We start from the raw sequence: 15697 nt of genomic DNA, 5'->3' as shown, positions 1-15697 counted from the left end.
TGCCCCTGCAAAAGCCCCAAACTGCAGGATGTGGCTGCAGGGCTGCGTTACGGGCGTGCCTGAGTCACTTCCGGATTTGAGGGGTTACAGCCAGATCTTGTTAGGTTCTGGTGTTTTTTTAGAGGACCCTCTGTTTTAGGCTTTAATTTCTCTGTCAGTTTACTGCTTTATAGTCAAGACAGAGCAGTTAGCCTATAGCAGAGTCGGCTCTATAACTTCTCTAGCCACAGAAATCACCCTGCCCCTGGTGTGCTCAGGACTCTAGCTTCTTGCTGCCTGTACTAGTCCATTCCTGGCCTCTCAGGACAAACCTTTCCTGGTGATCTTCCAGATTGACTTTTTCTGGTAAGTTGTAGTACTTCTAATCTTCATGAATTTTAGCAGTGAAGAGCTATTTTGAGGCTGAATTAAATAGTTGGTTATGAGGGGAATGAGAGGAGCTTAGAGAGTCATGTGTGCCTTCTCCGCCATCTTGGCTCCGCCCTGCAAAGCAAAACCATTTCTCATAGAACAATAATATTCCATCATAACCACATACCGTAATTTATTCATATATTCCCCATTTGATGGGTATCCCCTTAATTTCCAATTCTTTGCCCTGAGAAAGAGCTTCTATAAACATTTTTTTTACATATAAATTCTCCTTTAAAAAAAAATCTCTCTTTTTTAGGATTCATCACTAGTAATATCATTGTTAGGCCAAAGAATATACATAATTTTCTAATTTTGCGGGCACAGTTCATAACTTTTGAACATTTATCAATTGGGGAATGCCTCTTATTTTTTTTTTTCATAACTTTAGCTCAGTTCCCTATTGTAGTGTTCTATTCATTTCTATAATATGATGGTTCTCTGGGTGAGCAGGTTTCTTGGGGAAGTTCTGGAGGCAGCCTTAGTTTTAGTTCAAAGTAATAATCACCTCAAATACAGCCAGGAGTTAAAATCCAATTCTTTATTGTTTCTTCCAAAACAGCCCAGTAAGCTTTCCTTGGTTCCGAGAGCTCTCGTTGTTAGTGTTTTGCCTCTGCCAGCTTCTGACTCCTAGCAATCTTCTGAACTCACTGACTTCTGGCTTTCAGTCTTTTCCAGCTGACTCCTCCTGACTGAGCTCAGCTCTTTTTATGCTCTTTTAGAGGTGTAAACTCAAAAGTTGTCTCCTCCTCCGAGAGTGACATTGTGGGAGGTATGAATTCACAAAGTTACAAAGTTAACTTTGTGAATGTCCCATACTTGTGAACTCCAATATGTGAGCTCTAATGTGTAAACTCTCAAAGGTGCAAGCCCAAGCACATAAACACTGTTTCTATCAATTTCATTCTGTTAACACTAGGATTCTAATACCCTGTACATTTAAGAAATGAGACCTTCATCAGAGAAATTATTTTCAAAATTACTATTGCTAATTGTATTTTGCCCTCCCTGTCTGGCTCTGGACCTATTTCTGTATCTCTCCTTTAATTCTGTCCCTGCTCAAAATATTTGCTTCTGACCAGCTCCTCCTTCAATATGCCCTTCTTCTGTCACCTATCTGTGACACAGAGAGGGAAGATGGAATGTTGTATCCAGGAAGCCACTAGAAGGCCATTTTGCCTCAAATAGTACATATAAGGGACAAATGTAAAATAAAACTGGAAAGGTAAATTAAAACTAAGTTCTGAAAGAATTTAATTTGCAGACTGAGGAGTTTCCATGTTTTTATTAGAGGCATAGAAAGCCATTGAAGATTTTTCAGGGAGGAGGATGGACTGGCAGTCAGATATTTGTTTTAGGAATATCAAGTTGGCAGCTGTGTGGTGGACACATTGGAGAGGAGAGAATGAAGGATACCAATTAGGAGGATATTGAAGAAATATAAATGAAAGATGATGAGAATCCTAACTAAAGGTATAGGCCGAATAGAGAGAAAAGCAGAAATGTAAAAGATATGGATCTCTGATGCCTACAGTCCAGACTACCTACCATCAATTGGGCTAAATAAATTATGGCCTTGGTTTTTGAGTAGCGTTTCTGTGGGTAAGGTAAAAATGAATCAAAGATTACAATGCTATTAATATTCAGTCACATTTTATTTTACAAATGGGAGATTTTTACTAAAATAGTATACATAAGTGAAACTAGTAACTCAAAAACTTGATGCTTTTTGGGGGAGGTTGCTTTTTTTTTCTCTTTGAAGCCACCTCCAACATTCCTAAATGAATTTTCAGTGGCCTAACTTCTGACTCAGAATGTGCTTCTTAAAGAGACATCTAATATGAAAATGCCAGTTTGTACTAGAGCTTGAATTTTTAAAGAAATCTAACCAGTAAGTTTTGGAACAAAAAGTCACATAATTTCCATTTTAGAATACATAATTCTTAAAGGGATAATTTTTGGGATAATATCAGAATTGTTATGTGATTTTTCCCCCCCATGAGATCCTAAATTTTTTGTTTTTTTTTTCCTCTTATTTTTCAGCTATCTAAGAAGTATGGTGTTAATATCTGTGGAGAAGGTGGGGAATATGAAACATTCACTTTGGATTGCCCTCTATTTAAGAAGAAAGTAATTGTGTAAGATGCCATTTCAGTATTTTCTTCTTTTCTTAAATTTTAGTGATGGAAACAACTTAACATTGAGCTTGAGGCAACTTTTGTTGGCAGAAGTAGAACATGTCCTCTAAGTTCACAAACACTCAATTTGCTTAATACTGGCAAAATCCTCTGAATACCTAAATTAATACCTGACAAGATGAGGCCTTCATAGAATGCTATAAACTTTTTAGACATTGCACTTTCGTTTACTTGCTGATTATGGCCTGCAGTAAAACTGGTACCTACACACTGACACTTTTATCCTTTCATGAAGTGTGAATTGCCTGTATTATTTATCTTTCATTATAGCTACATTTGATAAACTACCACATCAGTAGCCTGTGGGTTCCATTAATTCCATCTTTTTCCCCCTTTTTTTGGCTTTAGCAACTTGGAATAATAATACTAAAAACTTTGCTTCAGTTACTTGGGATGTTTTCACATCTTAACTTTGCTGTAAGTTTCTCAGATATACTCAGAATAATATTTCTTTTCTTAAATTAACAAAAATGTGATAACTAAATGAAGGCATTTTGTTCATTTTGATGTTTCCCACGTTGTATATAATCTAGTTCTTCCCATGTATTAAAAGAAACACATAGCTATCTCTTATATAATATATACTTCTCCCTAGAAAGAATTGTCAGAATCATACTTGATTTTCAAAAACACAACTAACTGAAAGTTTATATTAGTTTAATTGAATAGCTCTAATTTATTTTTAATATAGTTTACTACTTTGTACATGCCTTTTTAACTGGATACCAGTATTGAGACATGGAATTCTGTGTAAGGATTTAGAAAATGTCTCAGATAAATACATTACAGAGTTTTCTTTCCTTCTGAACATTTGCCATAGTGTTTTCTTTACCATTGGGCAAGATTAATGAAATTGGAAAAACTAATTGGGGTTTCTTAAATTCTTGAATCATTTATTAAGTGCTAGGTTTTGTTTTGTCCTAGACAGTATAGAGATAGAAAAATGTATCACATAGTTTATTAATTCGGAGGGATGAGACACATACATGTGAGTACCACCATAAAAGTTGTACCAGTGAAGTATAGCAAAAAGTTGAAAGGAAGGAGTATTTACTTATGGCTCATTAGAATAGGATACATAGAGAATGTATTTTGTGAGCTCTTTTTTTGAATTATATTTATTATTGAAGCAGTTTAGCAATATAGCAAAATAGTGGGTTACATGAATGATATTGAAGGAAAATAATTGTTGACTCAGTAGTATTTGGTGATTCCAAAAATAGATTTATATAACTTAAAGTGTGGTGAAGGATCCATATGTTAGCATGGTTCTAGCTATACTTGGCAGAGATTGTAACAGCAAAAAGAGAAATTGCTAAATATTTTGCTTTTTTTCTGTTGCTTGAATACTATAATTTCTCCTCTTTTCCTACTACTTCTTTGTGTACTTACTTGTAATACATGCAAGATATTTAAGGAGTGAATATTGATTTCCAAACTGGCGCTAACACTGAAAAGTCAGATTTTAGCTACTGATCTGCATCTACTATTTTGACAAGAATTTGGAGGTGGAGAAATTAAATAAATCTTTATTTTATCTCACAGATCCTGTGATATAAAAAATGTTCATATATTCCCTATAACTGTGCCAATATGTCCTAGGTTAAGCCCACATTTGGTTATTGTTTGGATTCTGATGGACTCAGATTGAATGTAAATATCAGTCATTTCTGTTTTGGCCAGAATCCTTGAGGGTCTTCCCTTCCCACATTCATTGGGGGAGGGGGTTCCTAGATGAAAGATCAGATTCTTTGTTTCATTTGCTACCTAGCCTTCATCATAGAATGGGTGCAGCCTCAATTGATCTCCTGAAGACCTTGGGTTAAAAAGGCCAAGTCTCCCATTGCCTCCTGGGCCATCTCCAATTGTCCTGACCTATATCTGGCCACTAGACCCAGATGGCTTTAGAAGGTAAAGTGAAGCAGTTGGTCTTGCCCAGCCCTCCCTCACTTAAATTCAATTCACTTGCATGCATGGCAGCATCTCCTTGATATCATGGTCTTCCTTCAAAAGCGAAGGACAAACAACTTTGGCCAATATAATGTGACTTAAGTTGGGTAATGTCTATGTACTATTAATACATTTTGATTTTTTTTATCACTATCATTTTCCATCTTATTTTGATATAAAGAAAAACATTGAAGTAGAATTGATAGACCTCATCTGATATCATAGGCCAGATACCACATTCATAGTCCTTGACTTCTCTAGCAAGAGAAGAATATATTTCATCATTGGCTCTTTTGCATCAAATTTGACCATTACAGTTAATTAAAGGTAAGGTGCCCATTGGTGTGTTTTTCCCTTATGTTTTTGTATTCATTGTATTGTATCAGACTTCTTATTCTCTTTTCTATAAAATTCCATTCCATTCACATAAAATAATTTTATCAACCATTCCCCAGTTGATTGATACCTATCTTGGTTCTAGCTTCTTATTACAACAAAAGAAATATTATTATCATTATTCTGTTTTCTCTTTTTTATCTCCTTGAAATCTATGGCTGGAAGTGAGATCTCTGATTCAATCAGTATAAACAGTAATGACTTTTCTCCCACATAATTCATAATTGTCTGGAACAATTCTCAAAACTATAAACAGCAAAATAATGTGCCTGTCTTACCATAACTATCCTAAGATTAAATCTTTATTATCTTTGACATGGAATTTGTCAGGTGATGCTTCACAGAATTAATTTTTATTTCTTTTACCAGTGATTTGGAGTAATCTTTCATATCATTGTCAGAGTTTTTAATTCTTTCAAAATCTGTTTCTGTTCTTTGAAAAGATTTATTTATTTTGTGTGATCTCTTAGTCTTATGTCTCTAAAATGTATATATAATAGAAGCAAATATTTTTCCCACTTGACCATTTCTCTTCCTCTTCTAGTTTCATTGATTTTGTTAATGCATAAGCTATTAAATTTTTGGTAATTGAAATTATCTTATATTTTATAATGTGCTATCTTTTTTTTTTTAATGAGGAATTCTCATTCTAGCTATGGTTGAGCAAAGTATCTACTTCCATGTTCTCTTAATTTCAGTATGATATGACTTTTTATCTTAAGGAAGTGAGGTATGGTAAATATAATCTTTGAAGGCCTTAGTTCAAGTTCTTCAACATATACCAGTTGTATGACCTTGGACAAGTCACTTAACTTCTCAGTACTCTATTAACTAAAACTTTAAGTTATAGAAAAAGTTGTAATCTGGAGTAATAGAGACAGTTTTCTCACCCTAGAATTTCTTTTACTAATTAAATCACAAATCCAGTCTTTTTTCTTAGGTTAGGTCTTATATCTATCTGGAAGTAATTTTAGTATGGTATGTTGGTCTAAATCTAATTTCTTCCAAACTCCTTTCCATTTTTCCTAGCAAGTCTTGGCAAATAAAGAATCCTTCTTCAAAAATTCCTTTTCAAATGCCTGTTTACAATAATATTTGGGTTTCTGAAAAGATCAGAAAGATATTTTATAATAAACTAAAGCAGAAAATGAAAACATTTCAAAGGTCAATAGAAACTATTGATAACAATTATTCAATTTAAGAAAAATTGAGTACCTACTATTTCCACAACATATTTACATATTAGATAAATTGATATTTTAAATAGGTATCATTTAGATTTTGGGAGATTTGGAGATTTTTTAAAATTTTGTATTAACCATGCTTGCAAACATACTGCTTCAAGATTTCAAGATTCAAAATCAGAATTGTATTATAGAAGCTCTTTGTAAATAAGAATGACTTCTGAAATTATGAAAGCATTATGACTAAAACATTTTGATATATTCCTTTGATATAAATCACTGCGTGTTATTATTGTTCTCTAGATTAGACTGTCAATTCCTAAAATATATTCTGTTTTGTTTCTGAAGCATGCCAGTAAAAAAGAGTTTTTCATCCTAGTGATGATCTGGAGCACTAGATATGATTAAGCCCAAAGGATTATTCCTTAATTATTTGTTCCCTTTTAGCTTTTTTTTTTTAATCTTTTAAAAGACATAGGAACAATGCACCTTTTTAGTCAACAAAGTTTAATTAGTGTTGATATGAATAAGGAATCACTCAACTTTTTAATCCTATTTCCTAAGGCAAAATATGTCTCTGGGAAGAGTTTAAAGAAATATTTTTGACAGAAATGTTAGTGGTTATAACATTTTTAAATTTGAGGAATACCTTCAATTTTTGTATTGTGGGATATATGTAGGCCCTTACAGGTTAATAGTACAAAAACATTTAGTAAGCATTCACTTTTTTTCTAATATGTTCCCATAACTATTATTATTTCTGATTTTAAACTGGGCAGAGTAAGTTGGAAACTTGCCTAAAATGATGAAAGACATAGGAAATATAGATTAGGAGTTTTACTTTATTGAAATGGTAGAACTACTAACTTTTTCAAACCTATGGATCAATATTTATGGATTTATCACTAATCTAAATTTGATATCTTCTTCTCTTTCCATGTTAGAATTCAGAAAGCTAAAGTTTGATAAATTATCCTTCTTTTCAACAATAAGCATTTATTGAATATCTACCCTAACATTTATATAACACTAGCTATGTGTCAGACACTCTACAAAATGCTTTACGATTTATCTTTTTAATCCTCACAACAACCCTGCAAGGTTGGTACTATTATTATTGCCATTTTGCAGATTTCTGGTCTAAAGACAACAGAGATTAAATAATTTGCCCAGGATTACTCAACTAGTAAGTGATTTAGGACCAGATTTTGGAGGTTCTTTCAGTACCTGATTATTTCTACTTCATCCTCTGATTGTAAGATATGGGCAGTTTTGCTTCATGATTTCTTGAAATAAGATGTCTAGGGTATTCTTATTTAATCCTGATTCTTATTATGTCTTGATCTACTTTCCAGATCCGTTATTTTTGAAATTAAATATCTCATATTTTCTTCTCTGTTTTCAATCTGTTGACTTTGTTTTAATATATCTTTGTTATTTCTTATGGAGTCATTCATTTCTTTTTGGATCATTCTGATTTTTAGTTTGTCGTTGGGCAAAATTTTCTACTTCTTGTTCCAGGCAGCAGATTCTCTTTCTAATTCTTTCATTGTTAGTATTTCTTTTCCATTTTTTTTTCTTTATACCTCTCATTTCATTTATAAAAAGGTCTTCTCTCTCTCTCTCTCTCTCTCTTAACATTTGTTTTATCTCTTTCAGGAATTCTAGTTGGATTTGAATATATGTTGTCTTTTTCTTAGGAGTTTTGCTTATAGATATTATGGACTCATTCATATCTTCTGCATTTCTATCTTGAGTGTCTGTCACCATAATAACTTTCTGTAGTGGGATTCTTATTTTATTGTTTGCTCTTTCCTCTAGCCTACATCTTGACTTCAGAATTCATGTTAGGGCTCTTTTCACTTTTGAAGGGATGGTCTGGGCTGATCCTTCTGATGTTTTGTTTTTTTTTGTTGTTGTTGTTGTTTGGGTTTTTTTGTTTTGTTTTGTTTTGTTTTGTTTTTTTAGGATATTGAGTATTGTGTAATTCTAAACTCTCAGAAAAATTCACAATGGGAACTTGCAAACTTTAATTATTCCCAAAGTGTTCTGATTTCTAATTGCTTTCCCTTCCCTGGTCTGAGCTCTGCAAGTTTCTGACCTGGGTTTGGGTTTTGAGCAAAAATAGACTGTTACTGCATTCAATATTGTAGGTTTCATGTTGGTCTGCGAATTTTGCCCTAATTATTCTTCCTAATTCTTCCTACTCTGCCCTAATTAGCTTCATATCAGGCTAGAACTGGGATTGAGATTACATTTTGGGGGTCAGAGCCACATACTGCTATTTGCATCTGTAAGGTAGGATCTGTAACTGCTTCTCACTGTGAACCCCAAGCATAGATTCCCTCTTCAACATACTCAGAATCTGTTATATAACAAAGGAAGTAAGTGGCAAAGATAGGATCAGGCTCAGATTTTTAATTCCAAATCCCAAACTCTTTCCACAGTACCCTTGCCTCTCTTCAACTGAAGCATAATTTTACTTTGAATGTGTCTCTCTTTGTCAAATGTGTTCTTGCAAACAACATATTGTAGGCTTCTGTTTTTTAATCCACTCTGTTATTTGCTTCCTTCCATTTTATGGGAGAGTTCATCCCATTCATATTAGTAGTTATAATTACCAGCTCTGTATTTCCCTCCCTCCTATTTTCTTCCTTGTATATACTTTTGTTCTCTCTTTCTACCCTGTCCTTTGTCCTGTGTTTATTTTTACCCATCTTACTCCCTACTTTATCTTCTATCAACCCTTCCTCCCCTTACCTTTTTCCCTAATGTTTCTGTCCTCCCTTCTGTCCTGTCCCTCCCTTTTCTTTCCCTCTTTCTCTGTGGGGCTAGATAAGTTTCTATACCCAACTGAATGATTAAGTTATTCCCTCTTAAGAGCCAAGCTGATGAGATCAAGCTTCAGACAATGCTCATCCCCTTCCCTTTTCCCCCTATATTGTAATAGGTCTTTTGAGCCTCTTGGTGTGAACTAATTGTCCCATTATACCTCCCCTTTCTTCTTTTTCCAGGTCAGACTATTTCCCCATCCTTAATGTCTTTTTCTTTGATGTCATCACATCAGAGTCAGTTCACAATCACACTCCCAGTCCATGTGATACCCACTGTGTCTACTCTAATGTGAGATATAGTTCACAACAATTACAGATATTGTTTTCCCATCTAGGGATAAAACAGTTTAACCTTTAAATATATATTTTCCACTATTTACCTTTCTATGGTTCTTTTGAGTCCTATGTTTTAGATTAAATTTCCTGTTTAGTGTGGCTTTTTCAGAAGAATGATTGAAAGTCTCTTACTTCATTAAAAGTCCATCTCCTCCCCTGAAAGATGATGCTGAATCTCATTGGGTTAATTCTTAGTTGTAACCCCAAGTCCTTTGTCTCCTGGAATATAGTATTTCAGGTCCTCCGATCCTTTATTGTAGAAGGTGCCAAATCCTGGGTAATCCTGCCTGTTGCTCCTTGATATTTGAATTATTTTTGTCTGGAACCTTGCAGTTTTTTTTTCTTTAAGATTATAGTTTTGGTGTTTTACAACAACTTTCCTGGGGATTTTCCTTGTGAATTCTCTTTCCAGAGATGTAGAGGGCAGGAACTCTGGAAAGTTATACTTAAGGCTCAGTATGATTGATATAATCCTACAACAAAATATTAACTCAGTGGAATTGAGATAATGATTCTCTAGTTTACGTGTACTTAGTACTTAATATATAGTTCTACAAGCTGACACCTATTCTACAAGATTGATACCTATGATGATCTACTTATAATAGAGTATATAAGAGCTAAGAGATCTGGGAGAGTGAAATTCAGAGATAAAGTCCCTCCTAGTGGCTGTCCTGTCTCCTTCACTTCTCCACTAAGACCAAGACCCATCTGAAGGTCTCCCAGAAAGCTAGCCTGGCCTCAGGTGAGGGAGGCAGACTGTTAAGGAGATAATAAAGATTTTGGACTTTATTCCTGACTATTCTCATGGTTATTATTCAGTTGAAACCAAGGCCCAATTGGAGGACCTTCAGAGAGCTAACCAGAACATTACACAGAGATGATAGATGGATTCTTTCAATGAGCATTCCTCCCCCTACACTCTTTTTCTAGAATATTGGGGCAGATTTTTTTTAATGACTTCTTATAGAATGCTATACAGGCTCTTTTTCTTTTGGTCATGGCCTTCAGGTAGGCCAATAATTTTAAAATTGTCTCTTCTAAAAGAGAAGATCTAAAAGTAGATCCATTTCCCAGGTCAGTTGTTTTGCAAATGAGGTATTTCACATTTTCTTGCATTTTTTTTTCCCATTCTTTTTTGTTGGAATACACAGGAGAGCTATTGGAATACAAGGGAATAGCCACCTGCCCAGTGGCTGCTGGAGATCCAACTCAGAATGGATCTCCTCTTGTGGAGGATGATACAAGGAGGCTAAGAGGCAGTTGCTGTTCTCTGACCTCTCTGACTGAGAGACCTTTGTATTGTCTAACCTCTCTCCTCTTTTTCTACCTCTAATTTATCTCATTCCTAGTCCGCAACACCTGTGTCTGCAAAGGCTGTCTCACAACTCCTTCAGATGTTATGATCCACAGCTGTGGAGGCTCTTGGAGAATTGACCTGTCCCTTAACACTTTCTATTTTGTTTGATTCTTGCTATCTCACAAAGTCATTAGCTTTCATTTGTTCTGTTCTAATTTTTAATGTGTGAATTTCCTCAGTTAGCTTTTGCAGGTCTTTTTCCATTTGACTTATTCTATTGTTTAAGTAGTTATTTTCTTCAGACATTTTTTTTCCTTCCTTTTCCAAACTGTTGACTCTCTCATGTGTACCTGTCATTTCTTTTCTTATTTTTTCTTCTATCTCTCTTATTTGCCTTTTGAAGTCTTTTATGAGCATTTACACGAAGTTTCTTTGGGGCTTAAGATAATTTATCTCACTCTTTGAGATTTCTTCTGTGCACATTCTGTCCTCGTTAGAATTTATGTTTTGGTCTGCCCTGTCTCTGTGGCAGCTTTCTATGGTCAAGATTCTTTTCTGTTTGTTGCTCATTTTCTTTCCTTTCCTTTTGGTATTTCCTTTTTTTTTTTCCTTGTAAAGAAAGAAGATCTACTTCTTATGCAGCTTTGAACCTTGGTTTTGAGCCAGGGGCTCCTTTTGTTTGCAGGGGTAGTTTTGCTGTTTTGGATAGTAAACAGCATGGTTTAACAGACTTTGCTTTCTGATGTGGGACTGGAAGCTGCCCCCTACTGTGCTTCTCTACTGAGCCAGGACTGAAGGTCTCAGGTGCTGATTTGCTGTGATTAAGACCCTCTCACTGGCTTTCCCAGAGTCTGTCTGACCTGGGCTGAATACCCTTTTCACCCCAATGGACTGACCATTCTTGAAGTTTTCTCAATCTATCTTGAGCTGGAAAGTGGTTTCATTCTGTCAGACTGTTCAGAGGCTTGGTTTCATATGATTTTCAAGGGAAACAGAGCTCAAGCTGATTTTACTGTGCCATCTTCAACAATTTTATTTTTTTAAAATCATTAAGTTACAAAAATCAAAATAAAGGGAATTGTGAGAAACTCATATGTATATGTCATGAAAATTGACAACAAATGAAATAGGTGAATATTTACCTAGAAAATTAATACTCTATTTAACAGAATAATAGCGAATCTTAGCAACCTAATATTAAAAAAAATAAGAGAAATTGAAAAAGTCTTATCTAGTTCAAAGTTTATATAGGATTACAAGTGAATCCTGTCAGTTTCTTAAAATTCTGGTGTCAGTCTCATTGCTCATATGTAAGCTTCATATAGCCCTTTAATGTAAAACAGAACCAGATTAAAATGTAATTGGGAAATATTTAACAAACAAAAATATAATACAATATAGATACAATTTTAATAGATACTATTTTTTAAGTCAATATGGAGCCCCAGGACCTGTTTCCATTTGAGTTTGACACTATTATCTTAATGAACAATTAATCTCCTTAGCACATGAGCTAAAAGCAAAAATCATAGCATATAAGCACATTACCAAATTTCTATACTATATATCTCATCCTGATAACATCATTAATGAATATTAAATTTAAAATATTGAATAAATCATTTTCAAAGAGGCTATAGTAAAATACAAAAATTTTTGTAAGGCTAGTTTTTAATTAAGAAAACTGAGATTGTACATTTAACATTAGTAATACTAAATGTAATAGACATTAATAACAAAAATAAAAATGACCTCATGTAGTTCATTAGATTCAGAAAAGAACTGACAAAATATAGTAGTAATTTATGTTAAAAATAATTTTTAAAAGCTATAGAAATGAAAAGCTCTTTTAATTTTTATCAAGAGTATCTCAAAACTAAGTGTACTAATTAGTTCTACTTAGTACCTTGTTTCAGGTTCTGGCCAAAATCTTCTTGTAAGATTAGATCAACTCTAATTAGTTAGCAGTTTGTAAGGATTCCAATATCTCCCCCTTTCTTTTGTTAGATGAAAACACCAAAGGAAATAGGAAATCTAATCAGATTAGTGGGTTTCTGAAGGGGTACACATAAATCCATCAATATGGGCCAGAACTTTGTAACAGATATACATGGTATACATAAATCCATCAATATGGGAGGCATTATACATAATTTACATAAGCACATAGCAATATAACACAGGCTAGTAGTAATATAACAACATGAATCAACCTGAAAATTTACACATGTCCATAAGTCCTAGAAATAGTCCATAAGGAATCTATTGTCCATTAGTTTATGTGCCCGGAATCCAATAGTTCCTGTAAGCCCTGAAGTACTGCAAAAGTCTCATCAACAATTTTTCATCTTAAGGAATCCAATGATTCTCGCTGGTTTTTCAAGAACTAAAACAGTTTCATCTTGTGTTAGGAAATCCAATGATTCCTGAAGATTTTAAAAGTCCTTTTAACAGTCTCCTTGTCAGCTATGCTCTTTCAATGGGGAGCACAATCAGCAACAGAACCACCCGATATTTCTTGGGTCTTCTCCTTTGTTTCAAGGGTCTGCTCCATCTCTCTGCGATGGACAAGGCGAATGCGGCTCGTAGGCACCCATCTGATTCCTTCTCCACATGTAGAGATGCAAGCAAATCCTTCATGCTCTACCGACTGAGCTAGCCGGGCGTGGTGGCACGTGTCTGTAGTCCTAGCTACTCGGGAGGCTGAGGCTGGAGGATCGCTTGAGCCCAGGAGTTCTGGGCTGCCGTGTGCTATGCCGATCGGGTGTCCGCACTAAATTCGGCATCAATATGGTGACCCCCTGGGAATGGGGGACCACCAGGTTGCCTAAGGAGGGGTGAACCGGCCCAGGTCGGAAACGGAGCATTGTACTAATTAGTTCTTCTTAGTACCTTGTTTCAGGTTCTGGCCAAAATCTTCTTGTAAGATTAGATCAACTCTAATTAGTTAGCCGTTTGTAAGGATTCCAACAACTAAGAACTAAGATTTATAATGGAGAAACAAAAATTTTGCTGACAAGATCAGGGTGTGGTTAACAAAAAATATTCATTGTCCTGACAATTATTTGACATAATATTTAAAAAGCCAGCCATAACAATAAAACAAGAAAAAAAGAAATTCAGAGTGAAAACATAGGCTGACAAAGGGGCAAAATTATTTTACATTTGTAAACAATATAATTAGGGAATCCTATTTTAAATAATCAAACAATGCAAAAAATTATAAAAATTATCTTCTTCCCTGCATAGAGAAATTTTATTCAGAAAAACTATAAAATACTTAAAGTATATGGGAGTTTATCAAGAAAGACATCAGTAATACCTGTATAAAGTTCACTATAAAACAATGTTTATAGAAATGAGGAAAAGCTTTAAATCATTGCAGAAATATTTTTTACTTATAAATTGTTTGGAAGCAAACTTAAAATGATTCAACCTAAATTAAGTACTATACCAAGCCAAATAGGAAAAGATTTCTTTTTTAGCCCTATATGAAAATTCATTTGAAGGAACAAAAATTTAAAAAATCTCAAGAGAAGTAATGCATTTTTTTAAAAGTGGAAATAAAGTATTTTAATATCACTTATCTCCAAATGTAAAATATTATTATGTAATAAAACAATAATTGTTATTATTTGGTACTTTTTAAAAAAAAATAGATCTGTAAAATAGACAACTAAATCCTGAATGAAGCATATGAATACAGAAGCCCTTTATCTGAGAAAAACCAAGACTCCAAAGAACTGAGGGAAGGACTCCTATTAAACAAGAATGGGCTGCATTTTCAAGCATTTTGGCACACATATACACAAAAAAAAAGATCAAAATCTGTCATTTTGCGGAAAACTCCTAGGCAAATGATCAACAACTCCAGGAAAGATTCCTTTTGATAATAAGAGAAGTGAAATTTAAGGCAATCCTCAAATATTAATTACTTCACCCCCTCAAAGTGGCAAAGATGATCAAAAAGATCTTGGGAAGACAGACTCGCTAGTACTCTCCTGATAGAACTTTGAATTGGTCCAATCATTCTGGAATTGAGTTTGGAATTAGGAGAGAAAAGTCACTAATTAATTAATTTTTAAATTAATTTAAATTAATTAAAATTTAACACTTTGGAGCCAATATGTCTGGAGTTTCCACTGTTGTCACTAATGCATTTTACTAATATAGGCTCTATCAAAAAAAAAAAAAAACCTTAGCATCAATGATAAAGAACAAAATTATTTCAGATTTTTGTATTATGGTACTATTTCTTTTACAACCTTAGCATTATATAAATAATAATATTGGTTCTTTTTGCCTTTTGAATCAAAAATCCATTGCTAGCCTATTACTCCAAGGAGATTACAGATAAAGGAAAGGTCCCATATATTCCAAAGTATTTATTATAGTAATTTTTGTGTTAGCAAAAGACTGCTAACAAAGTGGTTGCCCTTTGGAGCAGCTAAACAGATTATAGCCAATGAATATAAATAATCCAAAATTAAGATCAAGAATATAGAAGGCATATAAGTCAATTTATTGATATTAAGTTCTTTAATACAGAGTTTAAAACTCCATATAAACACACACACACACACATATACATACATATACATAGACACATACGTAGCTATAAAAGATTAAAACAATACTAAGATTTTATTGATGCCCTATTGCTTATAGGATTCTACAGAATTATGGAGGAGAAGTTAAAGGTTATAAGTAATCAAGTTTACACATCAGAAAAAAGTAATCAAAGTAAAAAAAGGAATCAATGATAACTATGTGAAAGGGCCTGGAGGGTTTTAAATATCTGAATTCACACTTTCACACTTTAGTCCTGGAAGACATGTTTTTGTTTTTGTTTTTAATTTCCTAATTTTCCTCAAAATGAAAGAACAGTAGTTTTGTTTTGTTTTCCTTTTCCTTTTATGAGGGCCACTCTAAGAATCTCTTCTAGTTGTAAGGAGATTATTTTTAGTATTAAGTCCGCATCCATAAGTGATATTTGATTGATGAATTATGCCATCAAAAATAGGTATTACCTATCTCACTGCCTGTGGTGAGATGGAAGAAGACAGAATCTGCTCATAAAATTTTAAA

General features: G+C 33.8%; 1 protein-coding gene and 1 long non-coding RNA gene across 3 annotated transcripts in view; one reads left to right on the top strand and one right to left on the bottom strand.

Annotated features, from left to right (window-relative positions):
* The window catches only part of DPH6 (diphthamine biosynthesis 6), a 492232-nt gene that overhangs the window by 211220 nt on the left and 265315 nt on the right, over nt 1–15697 (top strand). For both annotated transcript variants that reach the window (XM_051977032.1, XM_051977031.1), the window contains exon 7: nt 2455–2549. In XM_051977032.1, coding sequence (XP_051832992.1) covers nt 2455–2549 — 95 coding nt within the window. The remainder of the gene's footprint in view (nt 1–2454; nt 2550–15697) is intronic.
* Nucleotides 1–15697, bottom strand: part of LOC127549203 (uncharacterized) — a 130164-nt gene that overhangs the window by 105354 nt on the left and 9113 nt on the right. The window lies entirely within an intron of this gene.

Source organism: Antechinus flavipes, chromosome 2, assembly GCF_016432865.1.
Source record: "Antechinus flavipes isolate AdamAnt ecotype Samford, QLD, Australia chromosome 2, AdamAnt_v2, whole genome shotgun sequence".
Taxonomy (NCBI): Eukaryota; Metazoa; Chordata; class Mammalia; order Dasyuromorphia; family Dasyuridae; genus Antechinus; species Antechinus flavipes.
This window is presented reverse-complemented; position numbering and strand designations above follow the sequence as displayed.